Genomic DNA, 26,677 nt, shown 5'->3' with positions numbered 1-26,677 from the left:
AGCATGGGTCTTATTTAGGAACTCCTGCCAGAGTGACTGCAAACATCATAAGGGCAAATTACGAGCTCCTAAGGATGGTATTCCCAGAATAGGACCAGTTGTTAAAGAAATTTGTAATTCTCAACAACGATGAAAGGACCAGCTACTGCAACAAAGCCTTACTCCTCATCACAATTACTAAATTTGATTTATGACATCAAGATGATGTCATAATTGGTTGCACATTGCTGTTTCATACATTGTATGTGATCATTAGAGAACATAGAACACAAACAAAACTTTTTCTTAGTATGCTATAATATCTGGCAATGAAGATTTTCACTTATTGCTTTTACAATATAGAAGTGTAATATTGGATCCTGCCGTAAATTCGCCCTGGGCCGTTTGGGTTTTTTGAAAAAATAAAATGGGACCAAGAAATTTGTTGGCAGTTTTTTTAAGGTGTTATTTTAATCTTTTCTAATGCCTAAAAATTTCACCGTAGTCATTGATGTCTATTCAAGAGTACCAGTATGGTGTTTATTGTGTCTAGTGATTTGTTTAGATAATGAGCTGTTATCACTGTAAACAATGTTAAATTTAAATGTTCAGTTTATCCTTTGAAAACAACGAATTTTTTTATTTAAAAACAAATCATGCCACTTTCCCATCTCTAAATCCAAGCCAAAAGATTGTACAACAACATCGGCAAATCTCTTCCATGCTGCGTTAACATTAACATATTTAAATGAGCTATGATAATTTGAACATGTTGGCATCATCCATCGTTTTCATTGGTTAATTAGCAACTTGACCTCTCAGGTCAAAGAACACCGTCCCAGGTCAAAACATTGTTGATATTTATTTCTACAGCATCGAGCGTTTAAAATGCAACCAGAATCATTAGCTTACAAGAAATAAGTTGAAATTTATTTGCATTTCATAACAATTCAACGAATTTATTTTTTTCATGTTATTACATGTATAATCATTACTGCATGTAGGTAATAATCAGCAATTGTGAAACTCAGCATGACCAGATTGCGCCACAGCGATCATTTGCTACTAAGTCATGCAGTTGTGTTCGTTTTTGTTTGAAACTTTTTTTAGAATATACTTTTGGTACTAATGAAATGAAAAAAAAAAAATTGTATTTGGCGCACAATGTTGGTTTATGTGATTTGTTTGGAGAAAGATTCACTGGGTAACATAATAAAATTTTAGGCGTTCTACTTTTTAATCAAGCAAGAAAAAAATGTCAAGATTAGCTGCTGCAATAGTTTCTTTTCTTTTGGGTGGTCCAACTGCCGGCGTTGAAAGTCGGCCTAGGTGAATTTTTCAATGAAAATATAAGTCCCCAAAAAATATTTGATGATCATTTTTTGAAATTTGTAACCCCAAATTTTTCAGATGGGCGAATTTACGGCAGAATCCGGTACATGTACTATGTACTTAAACAATCAACCCTAACAAGCATAAAATATATATAATCGGGTAAATTGATTGAAAGAATTACTTTGTAGATGCAATCTTGAATATGACTACTACATGTACATGTATGTATTTGGTAGCTGAAGTTCTTTACAAAATTTAAATATGACACAGACAGACAATACAAACAGCTTTTCTCTGTTTAATAATTATAAATACACAGAGAAATACCAGGGTATTGTAGATGTAACAGGACTTACTTTTTCCACTTTCATACATGATTAGTTTACTGCGAACAAGTTCTTTGAGAATTTTATGACATCCACCATGCTTCAAGTTAGCGATATTTGCAATCAGTGGGGTGGGGACAATCTCATGGTTCTTCATTCCCATTTCAAGCTAAAGATGGAATAAACATAATGTACATTTGTATAAATTGGTTAGGAAACAATAAAAAAAATCACAATATTTTAATAATTAAAAGCTGTTAACAAATTTTAGGAATCTGCCACTCTTAAATGTTCTAAAAACAGTTATTACTAGCATATACTGCTTCCATTTTTAAAACAAGCAGCCTGTCGGCTGAGATAGCTCCACTGTTAGCAATGCACATTTCAAATAAAGATATCATTAGAAAATGAACAATATGTATAATATCAGAGCAATGGGACTTGCTGTTTTCAACAAGAATTCAAAAATAGCACTTTTCACCAAAAATGACAAAAATAATCATCAAAATTAGATAATTGAAGATATCACCACGAAATTAACAAATCTGAAAGAGGTCCACATGTAGTACCTATATATGTAATATAAAAGCAATCGGACTTGCGGTTTTCAACAAGAAGTCGAAAATATCACTTTTTACCAAAAATATTCACTAAAATTGAATAATTAAAGACGTCATCAAGAAATGAACAAATCTGAGCTAAAAATTTGAACATAATCAGTCAAAGCAAGTCAGAGATATGGCACTAGAATCACATTCATTAAAGCAAAAAGGCCGCCAGTCGGCCACTTTGAATCTTATCTAAAAAAAAAATCATTTGCATCAAGGTCCCATAATGTCTAATGTATATACCAATTTTGAACAAAATCCATCTGTAAACAGCCGAAAAATGGTTGATTTTGATGATTTTTAGCAAAAATGGCAGCCATTCGGCCATTTTGAATCAGATCGTGAAAAAATTTGACCTGCATATGTATAATATCATGTATGAAGTTTGATTGTGATTGGTCTAGGCATTTCTAAGATACGTCCCCGTTTTTGGACTGCGTCCAAACAGGGTCTAAAAATGAACACGACATGCATGAGAGAAGCGAAATACAGTTTGAAAAGGTGACGTAACGAAACCAACAAGTGATTAAGTTACATCGCCAGGTTTTATTTACTTTGTTGTGAAAAATGATACACACAAAGGGGAAATCGACACAAGGGTAAAAATGACAGGAAAAACTTTTCCTACCAGCTACAATGTCGGTTACCTTGCCATGGTAACAACCCAAGACAAAAACCCTGATAGGAAAAAGCAGAATAAACTTCATCCCCGTCGATGCGGAGATAAAAAAAAGAGTTTATAGCCAGTCGTAATGGCGCCGCCATATGGCCTTGGTCACATGGTTCGTGACGTAAGGGAAAAGAATCTTGGGGTCATGGGGCTTCCTCTGACCTAGATTCAATCTCTCCGTCATTGGCAGAATCACTGATTAATGCCTGCAGTTCAAAGTAGTCATTTTAAGGGAACATGTATAATGGTGTACCATTACTTTCACCATCCTAGTACAGCCAGATCTGAAGACCTTTGCCGAATTTTGGTGATGCTGTCTGGTCTCTGCACGTAATAAGCTCAGTTATTAAGCATCCTTTTTTGGGGATGCCCGGTGGCCGAGGGGAAGTTACTATAATTTGAAAACAAGGTCTATGATTTGACGTAGTATTTACCCTGCTGTTTATTCGGTGTTATTTGCTTACTTTACTTCCTATGTCAACAGCAACTTTGAGTTTAAAATTTTAAGATATATATAGTTTTGTTTATACATGTAGTAATATATCTGGAATATAACCATGTCAGAAATATGATTACATTGTATGATGATTGTTTAATATTAAAATGATTGACATTTGTATCTGATCGTCAAACAAGTACTTGACCATATTGAGAGATAAAATCAGCCATTTTAAATACATGTATATATCTACATGTATAACATGATGTATAACGAATATATAAAATTTGAACATAATCAGCCAAAGCATGTCAGAGATACATGTATGGCTCTGGAAGCCCAATCATTAAAACAAAATGGCCGCCAGTCAGCCATTTTGAATCTGATCTGAAAAATAAAATGACGTGCATCAGCAACCCATAATGTCTAATGTATGTTATAAGATTGAACAAAATCCATCTGTAAACAGCCAAGAAATGTTTGATTTTGATGATTTTTTAGCACAAACATGGCTGCCATTCGGCCATCTTGAATTGGATCGTGAAACACATTGATGTGTGAATGTATAATATCATGGATGATGTATGTGTGAAGTTTGATTATGATTGGTCTAGGCATTTCTGAAATACACACAGACACACATGAACGCAATCAAGCACGAACAAGGGTCAAAATATATAAAAATAATAACAAGAGTTGGCAGAGCCATCTCGATGCTGGGAAAATAAGAGTATTTAAAGGTGTGTTTTGAAGCAATGGATTGGCGAACAGGCAGAAAAGAAATTTCAAAAACTTTGACTTTGTTTTAATGAAAACTTGAAGTATACATGAGGGTACGTACAGTACAGTTCTCGCGGAAGCTTTGGCTTTTGTGGCATCATTGTCGCTTACGCATGGCTTCATTGTCGCCTCAGCATCGCATCATTGTGGCATCAGCTTCGCGTCATTGAAAATTGAAGCTGTGTTCGCCTCGCTTATTCTGTGGCATCATCGTGGCCTCAGCTTCGCAGTCTCATGGCATCAGCTTCAAAGTATTGTGACATGAGTATGACCTCATTATTTTCACACGGAAAGGCAGTAGAGTAAAAAAACAAGCAGCCTATCGGCTGAGACAGCTCCGCTGTTAGCAATGCACATTTCAATTAAAGAAGTGAAGACATCATTAGAAAATGAACAATATGAATAGTATCAAAGCAATCGGACTTACAGTTTTTAACAAGAAGTTAAAAATATCAGTTTTTACCAAAAATTACAAAAATATTCACCAAAATAAATTAATTAGAGAATTGAAGATATCATCACAAAACGAACAAATCTGAGAGAGGTCCACATGTAGTACCTATATATGTAATATCAAAGCAATCGGACTTGCGGTTTTCAACAAGAAGTCGAAAATATCACTTTTTACCAAAAATGACAAAAATATTCACCAAAATTAGAGAATTGAAGTTATCATCACAAAAGGAACAAATCTGAGAGAGGTCCACATGTAGTACCTATATATGTAATATCAAAGCAATCGGACTTGCGGTTTTTAACAAGAAGTCAAAAATATCACTTTTTACCAAAAATGACAAAAATATTCACCAAAATTAGAGAATTGAAGATATCATCACGAAATAAACAAATCTGAGAGAGGTCCACATGTAGTACCTATATATGTAGTATCAAAGCAATTGGACTTGCGGTTTTTAACAAGAAGTCGAAAATATCAGTTTTTACCAAAAATGACAAAAATATTCACCAAAATTAGAGAATTGAAGATATCAACATAAAATGAACAAACCTAAGAGAGGTCTACCCAAGGTACATATACACCAAGTATCAAATCATTCAGACTTGTAGTTTTCAAGAAGAAGTCGAAAAAGTAAAACATTGACACGGACGACGACGGACAATCACTCATATGATTGTCATGGTCAATTCCATGCTAAGCCACATTTTATTCGGGGTCGCAATAAAATACACGATCATAAAATTAAAACAATAAATATTGATGGCATGGCACGTTAAAGTTTCGATCAGTACAACTTGCAAAAGAAAGTTAAACCGTATCAACAGGTTTCAATGTTTTCCGGCGCTTCCTTTGATTGCCGCTCAGCGATGTCCTCGACTTGAATATGCAGCGTTCGACACCTCTCGCAATCGCTGTTGTTGGGTTTGGACACGACTCCGAAGAACCCTTTCCTCCCACAAAGTGCAGGAAACAAGCGTACATGTCCTGGGTGATTCTGTGTCGACCAAAATTGTCTGCCCGAGAACAGGCACTGATCCATCGATCGCACTTTTCAAACTGCGTTTTTGGTTTAGGTAATCACACAAAAAAAACAGCATTCGTATAATTTTTATACTGAAAGCGAGAACCTTACATTTACCGTAAGCACACCGTTTGACTCCCATTGGAACAGATATTATTTCGAGATGAGGTTTACAACACGTAGGACAATGTGGTTGCTACCATAATGAACTGAAAGCTTGACCTGTATCACGTGACTGAATTGGTTGCTAAGGTGCGTAAACCGTAGTCACGCGTGATCTCGCAGCTTGCGAAAAATTGCTTATTGGGGGGAGGGAGGAGTATTAGTTCGACTCTGATAGAATGCTGCCGTGTAAACATAGCAAGTATTGGCAGCTAATAAACACATGGGTGTCAAGAGTTCAGCAGATTGTTTTTTGAATACAATACTAGCAAGGGTGACTGTCTTGAACAGAGGCAGATAAACTGTTCTTTGTTAGAATTTTTAGTTTAAATCTCCAAACTCCACATGGTCAAGTGACAAATCTTAAAGTCCGACTGATTAGCATAATGAACTTTGATACATTAGTACTTTGATTAGACAAATTTCAATGGCAGTGGAGTACTGCTAGTTTTCATATCTAATGGAGAATATAATTAAAGCCATATTTTTCAAGCTGACAATGTCCATTAGATATAATAGAAATCTAAATAAAATTGTCTATTAGATCAGTTAGATATATTATCAATTTTTATTGGATATTATATTTCTTTGTGCCAGGCGACAGTTCCAGACATTGAGTGTCACTGTTGTCTCTCCTGACTTTTTTTTCTGTATGTGCAAATTGCAATGGTGCATTTTGCCACAGAAGTCATATTCATCTCTGGGACTACGTGACAGGGCTGTGTAGCCATCTCTCTGTCTAATGGCAATTTGTAATGCGCTATCCTGGCGTCAACCAGGCCCGGTCGAACACAAGCACCTGCAGACCTTAACTAAGGTTCCCCCAAAGTCACATTCGTTAGTGAATGAATCTCGGCCAGTGGAATTGGCATGCCCATTGAGTCTGTGGCACACTCACCCGGGGTAGGGGTCAACCCTTTGATGTTCAGCCTAAGGTAGGATTTGAACTTGGGTCTACCGATCACGAGTCTCATGAAACAACCACTATGCTACCAGTGACCGGTTTTATCGGGAAATAACTACCATAAGCGATAATAAACCAGATAGTTTCTAATAGATCTGATAAATTTTAAATAATCTATTATCGGATATTGAATCTAATGACAATGTCGCTCCTTCATGTGCTGGTGACTGTGCGGAAAAAGTAACGTCAAAAATAACGAATAAATGTAAGATAACGATGCATAGTCCAGCCGAAATGGTTTCGCGTCTTTCTTGGTCCGGATAGGGTCCTAGGCTTCGTCTATCAGTTTAAAACAGTGGCGGCAGCACCGGAAAAACTACGCGAGCACTTGCGCCTCCGGGAAGCAAGGGATGGTAAGCAGACCCCCCCCCCCCCCCCCATGCGAAAAAATCGTGCCGCCGCCTCTGTACAAAACGCGAAACCTACCGAACTAATGGGAAAGGCAACCTTGGACTTTTGAAGGCATATTATTGCAGTACTTACCGCTGTCAACACTCTAAAATCTTCCCTGGACAGATATCTCAACATAGTTACATTTAGTCGCCCCATTGTGGCATATAAAGAAGTATATTTCAGTATAATTCAGACACAATATTCACACGATCTTCTTTTGAACACATGGAGAGTTCACAATGTCGCAATCGGTTCTACTTCCGGGTTACGTTTCTGCCCTCTAGCGGCGACAAGGGGTAAATCGCATCAGATTCAAATTGCGTGAGAAATTAAGCAGTCATTTGCTCACAGTCAGCTGATGCACACGTGACAATAAAATAAATACGATATTTACTATATAGGGGCTGACATCTTGAATGCAGCATGAAACTAAATAAGAGACAAGTTGTGAAACGCGTTTTTCAGATTCCTACAAATCTGGACAAAAATACCAATCTTTCACAAAAATACCGATAGCCGATAACAAAATTCGGTCGATATCGTCGTTATTGTGTGGAAAAATCCCTTAAATACGAACACCTAATTACTCGAAGAACATAGAACACTTTCCTGGGATATTTGAAACCAAAAATTGACATTCCAGCTCAGCAGGCAATCAGCGACGGTCTTACAGTCAGATGACAATTTCGGTTTCAAATACCCCAGGAAAGTGTTCTATGTTTTTTGTTCTAATTGGGTATTCGTATGCAAGGGATTTTTCCACACAAAAACGCTGAATTCGGTAGAATTTTGTTATCGGTTGGCTTAATATAACCCCACCGGATCGTATTTCTGTGAAAGATTGGAATTTTTGTCCTGATTTGTAGGAATCTGAAAAACGCGCTTCACAACTTGTCTCTTATTTAGTTTCATGCTGCATTCAAGATTCATATTTTTTACTTAATACATTACTATGTTTTCAATTTACATTTCAATTTTTACATTACAATTTTTCATTTCAATTTTTCAACTTCATTGATGTACATAACCAAAAACAAAATGTAATTTTTTCTTTGCGGTGCCATTAAAGCACTATTCTATTCTATTCTATTCTGCTGCATTCAAGATGGCGGCCCCTATATAGTAAATATCATATTTATTCTATTATCACGTGTGCGCCAGCTGACTGTGCATTTGCTGTGTATTAATGTGTTAATTAACTATATTTTGGACCAATAGGCCAAATAAAATATAATACATGCATGTATAAAGATCTGAAACAATATATACAAAACTAGCGTACCCGTTACCGCCAAGTGAAATCGGTGGTGAAGCATATTTAATTGTGAATTGTACTAAAAAAAAAACTTTTCCGGAGTAATAAATTAATAATGTTGGATGCAACATGTTGGTGAACTCATTTTATAATAAAACCATACCATGCATTGCAGACTTCCATGTGTGTTGTATAAACACACCCTACCTTCCAGTTTGTGCAGGGTACATTCCGATTCTCATCTTTTCTCAGAAAATCAAAAGAAAGGTTTCAGGTGCAAGTTGTTATTGCTTTTGCAAAGAATATGCAACTTGTACACTTGTCCCTGATTGTATAATATATTCGCTGAATGAGCATGCGCGTGACACAAGTTACCAGTTACTTTAAACACGCAACATAAAACCGTGTTCACCATGAACACCAACGTTTTGGAAGAATATCTCAAAAAAGAAGAAACAAGCTAAATTGTTTAGGTTTTTTATTTTAGTTTTCAAAATAGAACTGCCTTGGAGAGTGGTGCTCAGCAGTACAACATTTAAAGAAGACTGAAAACAACTTGGCTAAGCACAATGCATTTCACTGAGTGCGAAAAAATAACATCAGTATAGAATTCTACAACGACAATTTTCCTGGTACCTGGAAATATTATGTTTTGAAATACAGGTTCTGTAGCAAACTGGAGTGACGTATCTACTTTCTGTTAATGGATAAATTAAGCGAATAAATTTGAATAAATTGGTTAAGATTAATATTCCGCATAAATCGGTCATGATTGAGGGAACGATGATTGGGCTTTATCAACAGACTTATCTGGTCAGTAAATTCGGTCATGATTGAGGGAACGATGATTGGCTTTTATCAACAGACTTATCTGGTCAGTAAATTCAGTCATCATTGAGGGAACGATGATTGAGTTTATCAACAGACTTATCTGGTCAGTAAATTCAGTCATCATTGAGGGAACGATGATTGGGCTTTATCAACAGACTTATTTGGTCAGTAAATTCGGTCATCATTGAGGGCACGATGATTGAGTTTATCAACAGACTTATCTGGTCAGTAAATTCGGTCATCATTGAGGGAACGATGATTGGGTTTTATCAACAGACTTATCTGGTCAGTAAATTCGTCTTATTTGGGTTTGAATTTAGCAAAAGGATCTCCCGGAATCATTGTTTTATAAATGTTTCAGGAATTCCCAAGAGAAAACGTTTATGCCTGAGTGAAAATGGTATCTCTTTTGATTTGGCGGGGGGGGGGGGTTAGAAATGCTTGTTTGTGCGATTTGTGCAACAATAAATAAATAGGAATTATTTATGTTCTTTCATAATTGAGTTCCTTGATACATGACTGGCTTTGACTGATTGTACTGACAAGGTAGCCGGCAATTTAATACAAGTAATAAGAAGTACAAACAAAATTCATCCATTTACAGCGGTAATTTATTCTAAAATTTACTTTAAAATGTTTACAAACACTTAATATATTAAGTAGTCAAATAATAATAACAATTTATTGTACTCTTTTTGCTCCTGTTTATAACGTCTTTGCTATAATTAACCTTTTATTAATACTGAATTACACTGCTTAATATCAAATAAAACAACACATTCTATAACTATGGTACTGGTATGCAGCGTTGCTCGTAAATTTATCATACAATTCTGAATTACAACGAAAATTTCCGCTATATAATCGAAGTGTGTAACTGACTTTGAAGGTAAAATGGTATTGAGAATACATACTATATGCCCTTGGATACACTCATATTACACCTAGTACATTTATATAATTGTTTTGTAGACACAGTTGAGGCATGCAAATCACACTGATATGTAACCTGTCGGTCTATTGCGTGGCCTGTTTACATGCAGGCCATGTCCTTTACACGATATTCTTGTATTGTCCACTGAATGTGTACACAAAAAGAGCATCGCCTTAGATTTCAAAATGAGTTATTTTCTGTTCTTTCTACATTTTATAATATATATTTTACCCATTATAAGAGAATATAAGGGGGTGTACATTTGACGCATTTATTGAAGCAGACAATTTCAGATAAAATGAAAAGTACAATTCTGTCTGCGCTGTGCTGGTGGCAGATAATTCATAATTGACTCAAGATTTTCATAATTACATATTTCATAACTCATAACTCAAGTCGACAAGACACATTTTGTTTACCTAATGTTTACATGCTTATAAACTTTGCATATTTTCGCGCCTTTCATGAGTTATTTACACTTTCAAAATTTACCAGAAATAACATATTTTGATTTCAATCGTCCCTATAACAACATTTTTCCAACTCCATTCGTACTATAAATATGTCTGTTTCTAACTACACACAACTAACTTGCTAAAAGACTATTTCCGCGTAATATAACTTTAAATCAGTCATTCTTCTATCAGTTAACATATCCCTGAGTTCATATATTCTAGAGGTTACTCTTATTTTACTCACATAACAACATACATCGCATCATATAGACTGTTATGAATATATATATAATGTAATTATGTTTGTATGTTTCTCTTATATAGTATATACAATTACAATATCTCCTTCTGATTTATATTAGCTCATGCTTCCTTATTCTTCGAATGTAAGATGTGCTTGGTCGAATTCGAATATCTTGTAATAGGACCAGTAGCATATGTTGAAAATAAGAAAAGAAAGTGGGAAAGCAATTCGACAAACTCTATCAATCTTTTTTCCAATATCATATGTTTCTGGTTGTGGTTTACTGCAGTTACCTCGTACCCATACTTTGTTTTCGTCTTGGTTATCAATGTCTGAACAACCATTTATGGGTTTCATTGGCTTATCAATGATGGTTAGTGTGAGACAACTGTCACCCGATTGCTTCTTTTCCTGACAACAAGAGTAACATTTATTAATATTTATTCGCAGATTATTGTTTGTTTTGTTTTTTTTGCATTATTATGTAGCATATATTCAAATTAGTCTATGTCAAATAATTATGAATTGGAATTTATAAAAAAAAATATTTAAAATATTATGGAATCATTACCTTACTAACCCTAGAAGCTTTCTTCTCTGAGAACCAGAAATGAAGCTTGTTAGAAGACAAATAATGTACAATCGCATACTCCACGAGAGCTGTTACAACGAACACAAGGCACATACAAAACCATACATCGATTGCCTATAAATAAAAACAGACACGTCAATTGATTTTGTTAATCTGTTTAATATTGTCATACAATTTCGAGTGCACACATTGTGTGTGACTTTAGTTGAATAGTTTGATAACATACATATTTTAATTAAATCGTTAACTGAAAACTTGCGTTGTCCATTAACCACGGAAGCGGACGCACAGGGGAAAAAACTAAATCCCGTAACCGGATATGACGATGTCATAATATTATTGGGGGTGGTGGATGAGTTGAGCGGTAAAAATGTAAACGCCAATGACATTGATAATTAGAATTTAACATATGGCCACATGTGTTTCTTCAAAGTTCTTATATTATTACATAAAAATGACAAATTGTAGGCTAAAATTAGGACATTGTCATCATACCGTCTATCCGTGTAACTAATAAACCATTATTTACTGATATAGGTTTGTGCATATATGCGCCGTGTACCATCTGTCACCTTTCACAAATGCGCTTAATAATAAGTCATATTATTGCTTTTGCATTGCAATACGCATACCGATATACACCAGGCTGTGCACACGTCTATGTCGAGCTATCTGTATTGTGAGAGCCATCAATCACAATTCCCGTAAACCTACTATTTACTACTTTCCTACTATTTAAAACTGACAAAATATGGTGTTGCGTACACGTACATATTTGTTCAGTTACACCTTTACTAATAATAATAACTTCAATGTATGCTCAATATTCCATGTTACGGGTTAAAATACTCTGATTTTGAGAAAAAGTTCAAACACATGAATTTTTAATTGTTATCTGACCTTGATGTAGGAGACGTGTGGCAAATCACCGCGGACTCCGTTCAGGGCAGTTATCATCGTGAGTACGCTTGTTATGCCCAGGGCTACTCTTGAAGGTGACGATTTGATATCTATCCAAAAAGACACCCATGATATAACTGTCAACAAAATACTTGGAATGTACGTCTGTAGTAGGTAGTAACCGAGCTCTCTATTCATCAGGAACTCAAGTCCAATACATGTGTAGTTTCCTGAAAGGATATTTGGTGATTGGGAAGAATATAGTATGTACATCGATCTAATGAAAATGATGGTTAAAATAACATTCATTTATTATTCGATTTTTCCGACTATCAAACGACTTCTTCTTGAAACCCTTATTAATATGAATAGACACTATACAATAAATGCTTAGTATGACCTAATTCACTTACCTGAGATCAGAACTCTCGTGCACTCGGTTATTCGGAGTCCTTCAAGCTCAAATTGGGGCAGCTTCAAATTTTCGTTTTTAAATTCGGCGGGTTCCGTTTCTATCCAATTAAACATTAAATCTTTTGTTGTATATCGAACTGTAACAAATATGAATATGGTAATCCGAAAATGCATTTCAGCAGAGGAAGTGAATTCAAGACACAAATCAATTCAATATAAGGCAATTCGGGTGGTGAGCATTTATAGTAAAACACTCGCTTAATTAGATGATTGATGTGTATTTTTAAATATTTAATTCACCTGTAACAATTAGCATTTAAAGCAGCCCACTATCTTAAAACAAAAACATATCGTCAATATCGGATACGAGGCAAAGGGAAAATAACATACTCAACCATATATCGTTGAACACAAGTGCTATAGAGAAAATCCAAAAACACAAAGGCTGACAACAATCAAACAATCCATCCATAAGAACAAAACAATAACTGATAAGTACATCATATAGTCAAATCAGTAAGAGAACGATATATGGGACCATGGTATACGCGAAGTGATATTGATGTTTCCAAAAGGGTGAGTACAACCTGCTCCACATGAGGCACTGACCATATATCATTGTGAATTATAATCACAGGCCTTCTGTGATTAAAAATTAATAAAATTAATCATCCATTCTTGAATGTATATTGGTTTCAAGCGATTGTAAACTTAGAGATTACTAAGCAGCAGTTAACTATGATTACCAAGAAGCAAATAACAATGGCATAAATTAAAGCATGACAACAATGAACACGTTTGAATTAAAGGGCGGTGTTCGTCGCGCGGCGCATGTTCGATATTTATGCTAATGGAAATAAAAAATATAAGTTTTGACCTGGGCGCGGCGACGTACACTAATTGCCGCAGGTAACGCCTTGCACACCTTCTATTCACCAACAAAAAATAGCTAATTTAAACTTAGTAATGTCTTAGTTTGTACTCGTTGGTCTTGGCAACAGTCAAAGTCATCATCTTTGGTCATATACGACCCATATTTTGTGCATGCGTGGCGCGACGACCACCGCTCTTTAAACACTTTACTCACAGCTCTCGACTTCCAATCCACATTGTTGTTTATCCATTGGAAAGCGATGGAAGTCCATCTCACAGTGCAAAGACAAACTAATTCTGTTGGAAAAAGAAGATGTTACGTGTAAACATCAACAAATATGACAAATCCTTCTGACACAATACAAATTCATGCAGTTTAATAATCTGAATCCCTGGCTTGCTTGTGAGTGGATGGTAGGCAAGTCAACTTACAATACATCATTGTAAGAAAATCTTACTTCGGTCACTATAAACTCACACAGAAAAACCCCAGCACATTTTCGTTCCTCTTCGCATAGCCTGGGCATCGAAACTGACAGGGAAACATTTGAGAGAGACCAGCGGCGTTGTAAATCAAATTGAAAACGAATACCACTTCTTTTTAGTATGCCCATTTTATTCTGGATTTTGTCAATTGTATCTTCCAAAATACTATTTCAACTCTCCATCTTTTCATAAATTTGTAGAATTATTAACTTTACAAGAAACCAATATAATTAAATGTTTGGCAGCTTATGAAACATTGAAACTTTTTTGTAATTTAAGAATATTTGTGTATATACTTTTATGGGCCGATGGCCTTGAACTTGTAAATAAAGACCATATACACATGTATATATATACAATCTGATTGAAATAAGATTCTAGTTTTTGTATATTTATTTTATTTTATTTTGATCTAGTACTAGTATTTATTTTTTCAAAGTTTTGGTATGTAGGGCGAAACTAAAATCACAAAATCAAAATCAAAGTAAAATAAAAAGGCATTAATAACAAAAGTAATGAAAAATAAGTTTATAGCGAAAATAATTAAAGCCGGTACACTACATCAGATTTTAAACAAATTACCTTGTATAATAATCGTATAATTTTAAAACACTTCGATTGCCTGTTAGAATGTCTTGTATTAAAGCAATTCATATTGCTCGAACTAGATTGCAATCAAGTAACTTTTGAAAATGTTTTATATTCAACACAGTGTGTCATTATATTTTTTTGAAAACGAGGTTTAGTTTATACAGAATTAAGGCAATGGGCATGTATATTTGGGGTCATATTCTGATTGAGGGAACCCTGTAGCCATATTCATACCCTGCAGCCGTTCCAGTTTGAAAATGAGAAAGTGTTGGTAATGTTAACCTAATGTTGAACACCTACCTCTAGCGGTTAGAAACATTCGCTTTCTGGGATTATTTTCTTCACTCAAAATGTATTAAAGATGACTTTATTTATTTGCTCAGCAGTAAGTGTATACCACATAGCAAGATGAAAGTAGACACATTCGAGAAATGTTCACGATTTTGCAACTCTACACATTTGACTATATCCGCCATTTCGAAACCTAACGCACCACATCACCTACCACATATTCGCATACACACGAGGAATTTGTGTTTACTATTCGCCATTACCATATTATGTAGTTTTATTATTTCAATGTATTTGTATTGTTACATGGTTAGGGTTATTTACTGAAAACTAAGGTGATTTGCGGTATAAGAACTGCTTATTACTATAGTCTTTAACTTCGGGGGCTGATGAATAAATTAACCCTAATGATAAGTGGGCGATACAATACAATAGCATGACGTCATCAATTTCAGATAAAGATTTATCGAAATAGTGGGTTGTTTATTATATTTTTAACTGGAGGAAGATGGCACAAGATAAGTAACAAATGAATGTGTTGTTGCCAGCAAAAACGTGATTCAAAATGCGATTGTACCATTTAATAAAGCAATGACGTGGCAGACATATTGACGTCACAAAATAATTTAAAATTAGATTTTCATCAATCTAACAGCGTAGTATAACCTACGGACGTGCCATTCCTTATTAAAAACGTTATCTCACACCATACATAAAATAAAATAAATGTATATATGTACAACGTTTTAGGTCGAACAGTAATATACATTATGCCTGTCCGTATCTTTGGCTAAATATCTTTCAAATTCGTGTTTATTACGTGAAAATATACGTCATGACATTCATCGGTGCTTCTGTGACATGCTTATGTTTCACACTATTTGTGGCGAGATCCCAAAATAATATATCCATGCATATTAAATAAGTTGACAATAAAAAAAATAGAAAAGTTACACATTCTTATACGGAAGATTCCAAATAAGCTTCAGTTGAACACCGTATGTTCACCGCTATAATATTGTAAAATTGTTGCTTCAAAACAAATTACATACGTATGTTGTTTTCAAACCTTATGTTTCCCTTTTGAGTCTGAACTTTGACCTAGTATATAACAATTGTGTTCCATACGACCCAATTGCGCTCTTTTAAAGCAAAGCTGCATGACGCAGATATCCAACAATATACTTGAGAAGTGGCAGCTGAGTACGGTGAGAGCGACTACTCACCGTGCATTGTATTGGACAGTACCATTAGAGTCGATGTTGACAAACCTATTTTGCACTGTCAGTTCGTGATAAACTGCTTTTCTCTCGTGACCAAACATCAAATCTGGTACCCATATTTTATCCACTAAGTAGTTATTAGATGGCAGTTCTCTTGAGTCATCATACGCGAGGCGTGGATCGTTCCATTGCTGACGCAAGTATATCGTAATGCTGTAGGTCTGTGTGGAAATAACGCAACAAAACATTCGGTTAATTGACAAATGTGAACTTTTCTGAATGGCTTCTTCTGTGTTTTTGATATTGACCACTTTATGTGAGCCTGATAGATATCATTGCTTTGCACAGTGTTTATCAATTTTCCATTTCTTTAATATCCCCACACACACAGTTATATATATACTATTTTGGTTACAAATGTTCAATGTACTAAATTTGTCAATCATCAACTGAGATTGAAGATACATAAAACATCAGTTGAAAACACTTGAAAACGAACCACAATTAACAATAGCTCATTTGAATTCATAAACAGTTTTACCATATGGATTGAAAGGTCATATAGTCTGTTATTGTGATTTTTATTTAGGTCGCATGTAAGTAAAAATGTAACACGCAAAGATGTACTGTAAATGTAGCTGGAATCGGGAGCAGTGAACACTGGGAATTATTAGATTAGTATTCCTTTTCAAAAGAACTGTGACATATTTAAAAATTTGTGGGTTCAATATCAAACCTGAAAGTGTATTCAAAATCACACACTGTTATAATTACCATTTTTGTCTCTTCTAATGAATCAAAGCTGGCAAGATATATTTGCACTGTATTTCTGACAGGACTGTTAGCTATAAAAAGCAAAACAAGATGAGAATTAGTATATTTGTAATGATTCAATTTAAATATAATATTTATGCTCGACATTGTGTGGGAAGGTATGTGCGACGTTTATCCGTTCCAACTAATTGATAAAGAATACTGATGGTGGCGCAAACAAGCGTGTCGTGACGCATTCATAAAATGAGGGGCATTAATGTACTGTTTACAGTCGCTCTAATACAACAGCTTGTTTTCGCTAACAAAAATTGTACATATTAATACATACCCCAACATTGTTCTAATATTAAAACTTTTAATTTTTGAATTAACTGTCTTCTTCTATTTTTCTTGATTTACCCCTTATACAGTTCACCAATGTCGTGTTCAGTACAGTGGCAGTATGTCGTGCTGTCATCATCGTAATATTATCGTAAATGATCAAGGCCATGCTTTGCAAGGACACACAAATACTGCTTCTGTATTGATAATTTTGAACTTGTAGGCGTGAATAAAAGTCTGTTATTCATGCTTTTCCGTTTTCAATAAACCGTATGGATAGGATCGCAGAAATAATCGAACAATGTCAACCTTTAATATAAATCCTGTTGCCCTTGGGCTGGATGACAACGACGTATCACATGAAAAGAAACTCGATTTCCGGCTTCAGCAGCAACAAGCTGTGAAAATTGAATCGGTCTTCCAAGTGCGCTTTACAAATTGTGCTTAACAGTATTTGTGTATACATATCAACATGAGATCAGTACATTATTTCATCATCTTATTGACAATAAGGAATAACATGTACATGGGATACATGGTGTTTTTGAAGTCATCAATTTGGTCTTTCGTAGTGGTGTATATGATAGTTAGATAAGCACCCTTGTGTGACTGATGATTGACGCCGCTGTGTCATGTTATGTTACCACATTTCAATTTGTTATTTGATTGTCAGTATTTCGTATGTATTCAGTTCTTACACACAGTATGCCCTCTAAGCCGACTGACACGCAATTTGTGTTCTAATTCACAAAATTTGTAAATTGATATAGCGATCTTGAAAAATTTTAACATTATAAAAACAAAATAAGTGTAAAAACAAAGAAAATCAGAGGCCGCAACATTTGTGTTTGTGTTTCAAGTCACCTATACAGTTATGCAGAATACTTTAACTAACAAATCAAAGAAAGCTTAGAAAGAACTCCCGTGTGCTGAAAAGAGACACATTAAAATTGATTCAAAATTTAAGATTGCCTGTCATACGACAACTAATAATTGTCTGCTATTTGAGGTGCACAACGTGAAAACAATGTTATTCACATTATTAAAATTTATTATACATACAAAAAATATATTTTTCATCCGTGATTTTTAGTCTAATTAATTCCAAAGCACCTCTGCGATGAATTCAATTTAAATCTGATTTTTTAGTTATCGGAAATGATCTAATAATAGATAATCAATATCACGTTTTTCAACATTACACTAATCATGTCTTCGAATTACTCCAATGAACCAAATGAATTATTACTAGTATATAAATTATTATGCATAAATTTATGTCTGTATATTGTTTTAGAGCTGATATTAAATATTTTCCAATATATGGTGCTGATTAATCCTAACTAAATTCGGGGAAAGCTAAAATGTAAATTAAATTATTACGCAAATTAGGTAACTATTATGGATGTATATAAACCCAAAACTAATTAGAACGTCACATTGTGTTAAAGTATATATGTACCAATTTTCATTGAATTAAAGCGGGGGCGTCATCTGCGCATGCGTCAGATGGCCATAGCGTGTCATTGTTTACAAACAAGCGTCTACCCATAAGCCTTTGCGACAATTTCGTTGGCCGGTAAATAGACTGTTACATATGCTTTCGTGGTTGACCACTAATGCAGTAAAGAAACGTCAACATTTTAAAACAAATTTTGTATCTTTACTTCAAGCATATTTTTCTGCATCCAGTTTTTCAAACTGTAAATTAATATTTTTATAAGAGTGTTGAAATAAATCATTTTGCAATTATTTCCCTTTGAAAAACTTGTTGTCAATTGACTTAAATTATTGTTATTGTACGAAGTTTTGCCTATTAACAAAATAGGTGAAATTCGATAATGTTTGATAATAATTTCTCCCGGTGCCACTGCAATGCTTCCTGTTGCATTGTGGGGGAAATAAAATGTTTTAGTTGATACAGTAGTTACTATGAAAAAAGGCTTTAAATGTGGTATTGTAAAATATATTTGCATGACGAGATTATATTAATTCCTTATAACATGAAATATCACACATGAAGAAAAAGACAGTATACTCACAGCCATATCCTGGCCGTATTCTTTTATCGTAGTTTACGAGAATATCGTCAAACAAAGCGATAGTTTCCAACTCTTTCTGTGTGTCAGCCCATCCATCAGCTCTTTGTGTTCTACCAATTGGGTTATCACCGCCTTGTCTGAAAACATATGTATACAACATTGATAAAATGAAATATGTTTCCCCTCTAATTTCCACTACGTCCCAACGAGTATTTTCTTCACAATAGTAAATCTTGTTTTTGTTATTTTTCTTCTTATTAACATCATTATAAATAGCAATAATATTTATTATTAATATTATAATTCACTGTATTATCCTTAAATGCATATACTGAATCATGGCATACGTCTGCTGCAAATTATGGACGTTCGGTATTTATCAATAACAAAGTTAAATACACCTATGGTACATTATCCACGCACAGTAAACACCAAATACTATGAGGCAGTTAAATAGACAGAGCAGTTATTAAAAAGAATGAATATTTGTTCAAATGGCGAGACAATAAAACACGCCACATTACTACAGTTATAATGCAAGAACACGACTATTGTTTGTTGAAATTGTAAGTGTGTATCTTCCACATCTGTTTATACCTCCATGACAATACCCACAACTAATATGGTACGTAGATGTGCTGATTACAGATCTAAGTTCATAAGTTCAAATTGTGTGTCTTGTGTGACGTAACTTTTACTTTCACAAATATTTAGTAGTGTGTGTGTGTACATTTTAATAATGTCAATGCTTATTGGTTGCGTGCAGTATGTATTCGAACTCTTCTCACACACTCAACGTTCTTGAGCACTCCTTCCCAATATAAAAATGTTTTATTATTGCATGTATACTAATTATGTGTTCGTTTTACAAAACAGTTACTAATCAGATTTATTTACTGATAAGACCAAAGGTGATTGCATGAATTTGATTAAAATGAAAAATAAACCATTATAGTATGACTGCGCCGACTCGAATATCTTGTTTACATCTTTTGAATAACTGGATGTATATGATAATGTCAACTCAGTTCGGTCAATATTCGAACAAAAGGGATGTACACATCATGTTAACTGCACATCTAATCGTTTGTTTCATATGTACAAATATTGACAGGAAGCTTTGATTTGCTAAAAACATATATCCATATTCTATAGTACCTAATACGCTTAATAGCGTATACTCTAATTGTACCACGTCATTGGTAACCAGTATAATATGCGTACCATTCACTCATTGTAAAATTCCTGATACTTATGTAATTACAATATTATAATGTATATGGTATTGGTATTTTTAAACAAACTTACCCGAAAATGCCAACATTGTTTAGACTAAAAGTAAAATACAGTAAGATGAACTGGCGCGCCATGAGTTGATGACAACCGTACTCCAAACCACCAACGTAAGGGTACCGTAATTATCGATAATTTGCCTTCGATACGGTAACTATCTAACCGGTATACGGATCACATCGGCAGTTGTTATGGCAACAATAGTGAACAGAAAGTGATTTCATTGATGACTACATAATACGCACTGTACTAATCTGTGCGGCGATGAAAATCAGAAACCGCGACACTGCTGCGACGAATGCACTGTGACAAAAACAGGTAATCTATTGTGCGTGTTACAGTTGGACCGTGTATTGATTAGTCGATATCGTATATACGCTGATAAAAATAGTATAATTGAATATGATGGGCTCGGAAGTATGAGGCATGATAATCTCCTACGGGCCGTCTGACGTCAATGATCACATACCAACCGTTTTGAAAAGCAGAGAAATTACACTTGCAGATGTCGCACCGTTCAGCCCACGCTCTGTGGCATTTGTGAATACGATATCGCTTTAAAGTCGAGTACCTTGGACAATACCATATGCTAAAATCAGTGGTCGTCCTTGGCTGCCACTGGATGAGGACTACAGCGTATTCTGCTGGAATGTCACAATACAATGACAATATGTGTGACGTGTATATACTGTAAAACGACGCTATTGTCTGAATTAAAAACTGAATCTAATTGAGCAAAAATAATTTGGGTTGAATCTATTTAGTTCACATTTTAATAATGTGGGTCATCGAATCTGCCTACTAGTAAATTCTCGTTATATATGAGTATTAAATATGACGAATTGAGTCCACTGTACTGTATTGTCTACGTATGTATCGTCACGATGTTAGCCAAGCGTATACGTGTTTAGGAATTAATTTTATGCCATAGTTAATTATTGCCATGATGGCGGTATTATCTGAACGGCTGGTTTCACTGTTTTGCGTCGTTTCAAACTGATTTAGATATTATGGAATGGGCATACACATTGGGTACACGTGTATCATCAACATCCCAACCCAGTCTGACGGCTCAGATTTCAGTGATATTTATGTTGGAAAATGAACACCGATGGCGCCCTTTAAATTTGTGGAGACGATTTTTAGTTCATGTGATCTAACTTTTGTTCTTACAGGGCATTATTGACCGATTGTTCCAATGCCCGCAGGGAATTATCGTGATATTGTCCGCAAACATGCTTAGATAGATGTGTAGATATTTAAAATACCGCGATTATCCATTCTCAAATTCTATCTATAAATTGGCATGGCATGTTCTTAATATTGTTAGGAATACGACGGTATAATGGGAACGTCTATTCATCTCAATTCAGCTAGATGATAGATAAATGCTCGTATAAGTATTTCTCGTATGAACAATAAAAATTTCTCCGCAATGTGTTTGACGTTTGTTTGTTTTTTATTTTCCAATTCAGGACGTTAGTATATTCAGTACGGCTACACCTTATTTGGCGACTGGCCCAGCCATAATAATATTATTTCTGTATATTCAGATTGATTTATTTCCACTACAATAATAATACAATTGTACAATTAACTGATAATACGCAAATAACCACAAAGTATATGATACATGCTTAGAGGAACGAATTTGTAAAATCTATTGGGACCAAGAATTATCATGAAACAATAAAATTGACACGAGTGGGACAATCTACAGATTACTGTGCGCTATATATCAGTAGAGGGCGCGATTTTACGTTGGGCCGTGCGGGCTTTCTATATTTATGCGAATCAACGACCAATCAATTGAATAGCTTTTTTGTGAATTTATTTGAGACGTTACCCTTTATTCATCTCAAGAATGGCATTCAATGTGAACAACGTGAAATACAAACTATATGTAGTTTGTTTCTGCTCAATATATAAGAGTATATTCTTGTTTTGTTTGCGAATCGTTTTTTTTTTTACGTTTTATATTGAAAATCAACATTCTCAAACAGTAATTTTGACACTTTTGAGCTAAACACTGTCTATGCCTATAATGCCCGAGCATGCCTTCAATGACATTACGACTTGCCACTGTGGCGCTTGCTGGTTGGATGGTGTTGAACTAATCATTAATATTAATTAAAACTAACGATGATGTCACAATGGATTGGTCAATTGGAATTCTAACATAAAAATACGTTCAAGGTCTTCACTTTTTCATAGCATAAAAACGGTTTTCACCCTCGCTTATTATGAAACCCTCAAAAGCGAGTAATTTCCATTCCCCTCAGAGGTAAACATTGGTTTAGTCCCTTACTTTACGCAACGACTAAAAACAGTTTTGTATGATTCACGTGTTTACTTGCCTTCAATCAGGTGTTGGTGGTAGTCACTGTCGTTCCTGGAATCTTGCCGATAACGTTTTGGTTTCAATTTACGTAGCTATCGCCGGGAAAATTCAAAATTCAAAAAATCCTTCATTTTCGGGTCAACTAACAACCAGAGATAATGTCAAATAATAACTTAACAATTCCTTTGGCACAATAATAAGAACCAACTTTGTTATTAATTAGACAGCAGCATCGACTTAGTCATTGACTTTTATATATATATATATCTATTATGTGTTCATTGGGTTTTTGTTTATAGTTTTTTTGTAGGTGTTCCATTTTATTTTATTAAATATTTCCGTTACTAATTTGGTTCGGTGTCGCTATTCAATTTTCGAACTGCAGTGTTAATTACTAGTACATCACAAATATTTGTTCTTCTGAGTCTGTAATAAAACTCAATTAATGTCCTTCATTAAAATTTGTAAAAGTTTGTGTAGTTTTGGGCATCGCTGGTCACTGCGTTTCTCGGAATCGTGTCAATATCGATTGGATCGCAATTACTGCAGCTATCGCCGAGGTAAATAGTCTCGCATTCCCTTAGTTATTATCTCCCTTTTTTCGTCGCCGAAGTGATTCACGTTCCAAATTTTGGTTCTCCGGGTGCCCCTAAATAAAAATATCCCATATAATCGCTGGGAAGACTGGGCAAAAAATGTTTGTTTGTTTTTTGGCCTCGACCTTTTTCGCCCGGGAACACAAAGGGGATAAGACTTGATTTCCAAGAACGCAGGTCGTTTGGATAGAACGATTTCTTTTGTTTCAAGTTCGTTGTATGTCCAAAAACAATGCAACGTTGTTATTTTGGTGAATATATAGAACATTTTCTGCTCAAATAAAGGATTTGGATTTGCTAATCGAACAATTCCATGCCGGAACGTCTGCTGTCTAAATAGTCTTCTACTCTCCGAAATTTGACAATGGCACTAGCTCAAAATGGACTTCCTTTTCAATGCGTCTTCGATGCGTAATCGATAATGTTCACGTCGCCGTACCTAAAGACAAACTCTCTAACTTGACGACATTCGCTCGCAGAGAACTAAGCAAATGGGTGGAAATATCAGTTACATTACACATGAAGACTGATGATTCGATTGATGGCCGGGATAGCTGTATTTAATGTTTATTTGTATGTAATTATGGATTTCAATTTCTAGTGTGTAAAATCATATAGCTGACACGGACGGCAACGGCCGGCAGACTGTTTTGGTTCTGCATTTTCTGTCACCACCCCAGATTGCCACAAGCGTTAAATTAAAAAAAAAAACGAACATTCAGAGCCAAATTTTTTGACAATAGTTCCGGCTTTGATTTGATAAAAGAGTGATATTTCATAAACGATTTATGAATTATAAAACGATTTTATAAAGACTCTCGACTCAAGTAAAACAAGCCATGCATGGCACAGTCTCCGTTAGATTTAAGATATATAGTTTTGTTTATAGTAATATAGCTGGAATATATAATTATGTCAGGAATATGATTATGATGATTGTTTAACATTTAAATGATTGACATTTGTATCTGATCGTCAAACGAGTATTCAGAGATATTGCTCTGGAACAGCATTAATTAAAACAAAATCAGCCATTTTGAATACATGTATAATGAATATAAAATTTGAACATAGTCAGTCAAAGCATGTCAGAGATATGGCTCTAGAAGCCCATTCATTAAAACAAAATGGCCACGAGTCAGCCATTCTGAATCCGATCTAAAAAATAAAATAAAGTGCATCAGGACCCGTTATGTCTAATGTATGTACCAAGTTTGAACAAAATCCGTCCATAAATGCTTGATATTTGATGATTTTTTAGCACAAAATGACCACCATTCGGCCATTTGTAATAGGATCGTCAAACCAATATATCTGTATAGCTATGACATGATGTATAATGAATATTTCAAATTTGAACATAATCAGTCACAGATATGGCACTAGAACCACATTTATTAAAAATGTGACATTTGTATCTGAAATCAAAATGTGTATCAAGGTCCTACAATGTTCAACATATATACCAAGTTTGAACAAAATCCATCCATTTTTAGAACAAAAATGGCCGCCATTCGGCTATCTTGAATCAGATCGTGAAACAAATTGATATCCATATTTATAATATCATGCATGTTGGATGTGTGAAGTTTGATCGTGATTGGTCTAGGCATTTCCAAGATTCAGGTCCGGACGCACGAACGGACGCACGGAAGCACGGACGCACGGACGCCCGTGCACGGAGGTCAAAACATAAGTCTCCGTTTTCGGACTGCGTCCGAACGGGGACTAAAAATGTAGTATGAAAAATACATTAATCACTAAACACCAAAAAGCAAAATTGTTGAACAAAAAACAATTTAAAACTTAATATTCCTTCTGCTTCTGAATAAGGACTATACACATGTAAAATAAAACATGCGTTCAATGTGTAAGGAAAATGAGTGGTACGACTACCACACACAAACTCCGTTGCAGCGTGTTTTTAAGCACTTTATGCGTGAACTTAACGGCCGAATGTAAAGAATCACATACCGAGTGATTCCTAAGATGTAAATTATGTAAGTAAGCGATGGGATGTATCAATTCTGCATTTTCGCTCACTTCGCTCGTGAAAGTACGGCCACAGAAAAATAACTTCCATACCGTGGAGTGGACTTATCGGAAACCTCGGAATGTGGTCATTTAAGCACACAAAACACGAACAATTGTAACTATTTATCATAAATTGCGTTCTATAAAACCGTTGTCGGATCATTGTTGTCATCAAACAAAAATGTACAAAATACTGTTTTTAAATGTAATTTACACATCTCAGTAAATATGTTTCAATATACATGTCTTGGTAAATATAATATAATTAACTATATTATTGCTGACGTTTTTTAACGATAGATATCTACCTATGGTTACACTTACAATGTAAAATGAATTGTTCTGTTGGTATTGCAGTACATTTTCACACGCACACAAACCAAAAGTTATCAAAACAAAATAATAATACTATAATACAAAATAGTATTACAAAATTAGAATACTTTTGATATATATGCCAATTCCGGTGTGCATTGACAAATTAAGTTGTTTATAAAGTTGCAAGTTTGAGAAGATCACTGTCAGCATATAGAATCGGGTGATAGTACATACTTAATTGACATCTTTAATAGTCACATCGGGTGATAGTACATACTTAATGGACATCTTTTCTAGTTACATTGGGTGATAGTACATACTTATTGGACGTCTTTGGTAGTCACCTCGGGTGATAGTACATACTTAATTGACATCTTTGATAGTCACATCGGGTGATACTACATACTTAATGGACATATTTGATAGTCACCTCGGGTGATAGTACATACTTAATGGACATCTTTGATAGTCACATCGGGTGATAGTACATACTTAATGGACATCTTTTCTAGTCACATCGGGTGATAGTACATGCTTAATGGACATCTTTGATAGTCACATCGGGTGATAGTACATACTTAATGGACATCTTTGATCGTCACATCGGGTGATATACATACTTAATGGACATCTTTGATAGTCACCTCGGATGATAGTACATACTTAATGGACATTTTTGATAGTCACATCGGGTGATAGTACATACTTAATGGACATCTTTGATAGTCACCTCGG

At 34.8% G+C, this 26,677-nt stretch overlaps 2 protein-coding genes across 2 annotated transcripts in view; both read right to left on the bottom strand.

The window, feature by feature from the left end:
• LOC102802601 (serine/threonine-protein kinase RIO2-like) overlaps window positions 1–7,415 on the bottom strand; it is a 106,565-nt gene extending 99,150 nt beyond the window's left edge. The window contains exons 1-2 of the mRNA XM_085507287.1: window positions 7,225–7,415; window positions 1,671–1,809 (exon numbers count right to left, since the gene is read on the bottom strand). Coding sequence (XP_085363413.1) covers window positions 1,671–1,809; window positions 7,225–7,290 — 205 coding nt within the window. The 5' untranslated portion in view covers window positions 7,291–7,415. The remainder of the gene's footprint in view (window positions 1–1,670; window positions 1,810–7,224) is intronic.
• Window positions 7,416–9,813: 2,398 nt separating this feature from the next.
• Window positions 9,814–21,268, bottom strand: LOC100377108 (glycine receptor subunit alpha-2). The gene is made up of 9 exons (XM_006812526.3): window positions 20,669–21,268; window positions 19,361–19,497; window positions 16,998–17,068; window positions 16,227–16,444; window positions 13,847–13,929; window positions 12,759–12,896; window positions 12,346–12,575; window positions 11,425–11,559; window positions 9,814–11,264 (listed from the first exon to the last, which is right to left on the bottom strand). The coding sequence occupies exons 1-9, from the start codon at window positions 20,728–20,730 to the stop codon at window positions 10,983–10,985; spliced, it is 1,356 nt and encodes a 451-aa protein (XP_006812589.1). The 5' UTR covers window positions 20,731–21,268; the 3' UTR covers window positions 9,814–10,982.
• Window positions 21,269–26,677: the final 5,409 nt, after the last annotated feature.

This window comes from Saccoglossus kowalevskii, chromosome 13, assembly GCF_978046115.1.
Source record: "Saccoglossus kowalevskii chromosome 13, keSacKowa6.1, whole genome shotgun sequence".
Lineage (NCBI taxonomy): Eukaryota > Metazoa > Hemichordata > Enteropneusta > Harrimaniidae > Saccoglossus > Saccoglossus kowalevskii.
The sequence above is the reverse complement of the archived record's forward strand: the minus strand, read 5'-3'. Positions and strand labels throughout refer to the sequence as shown.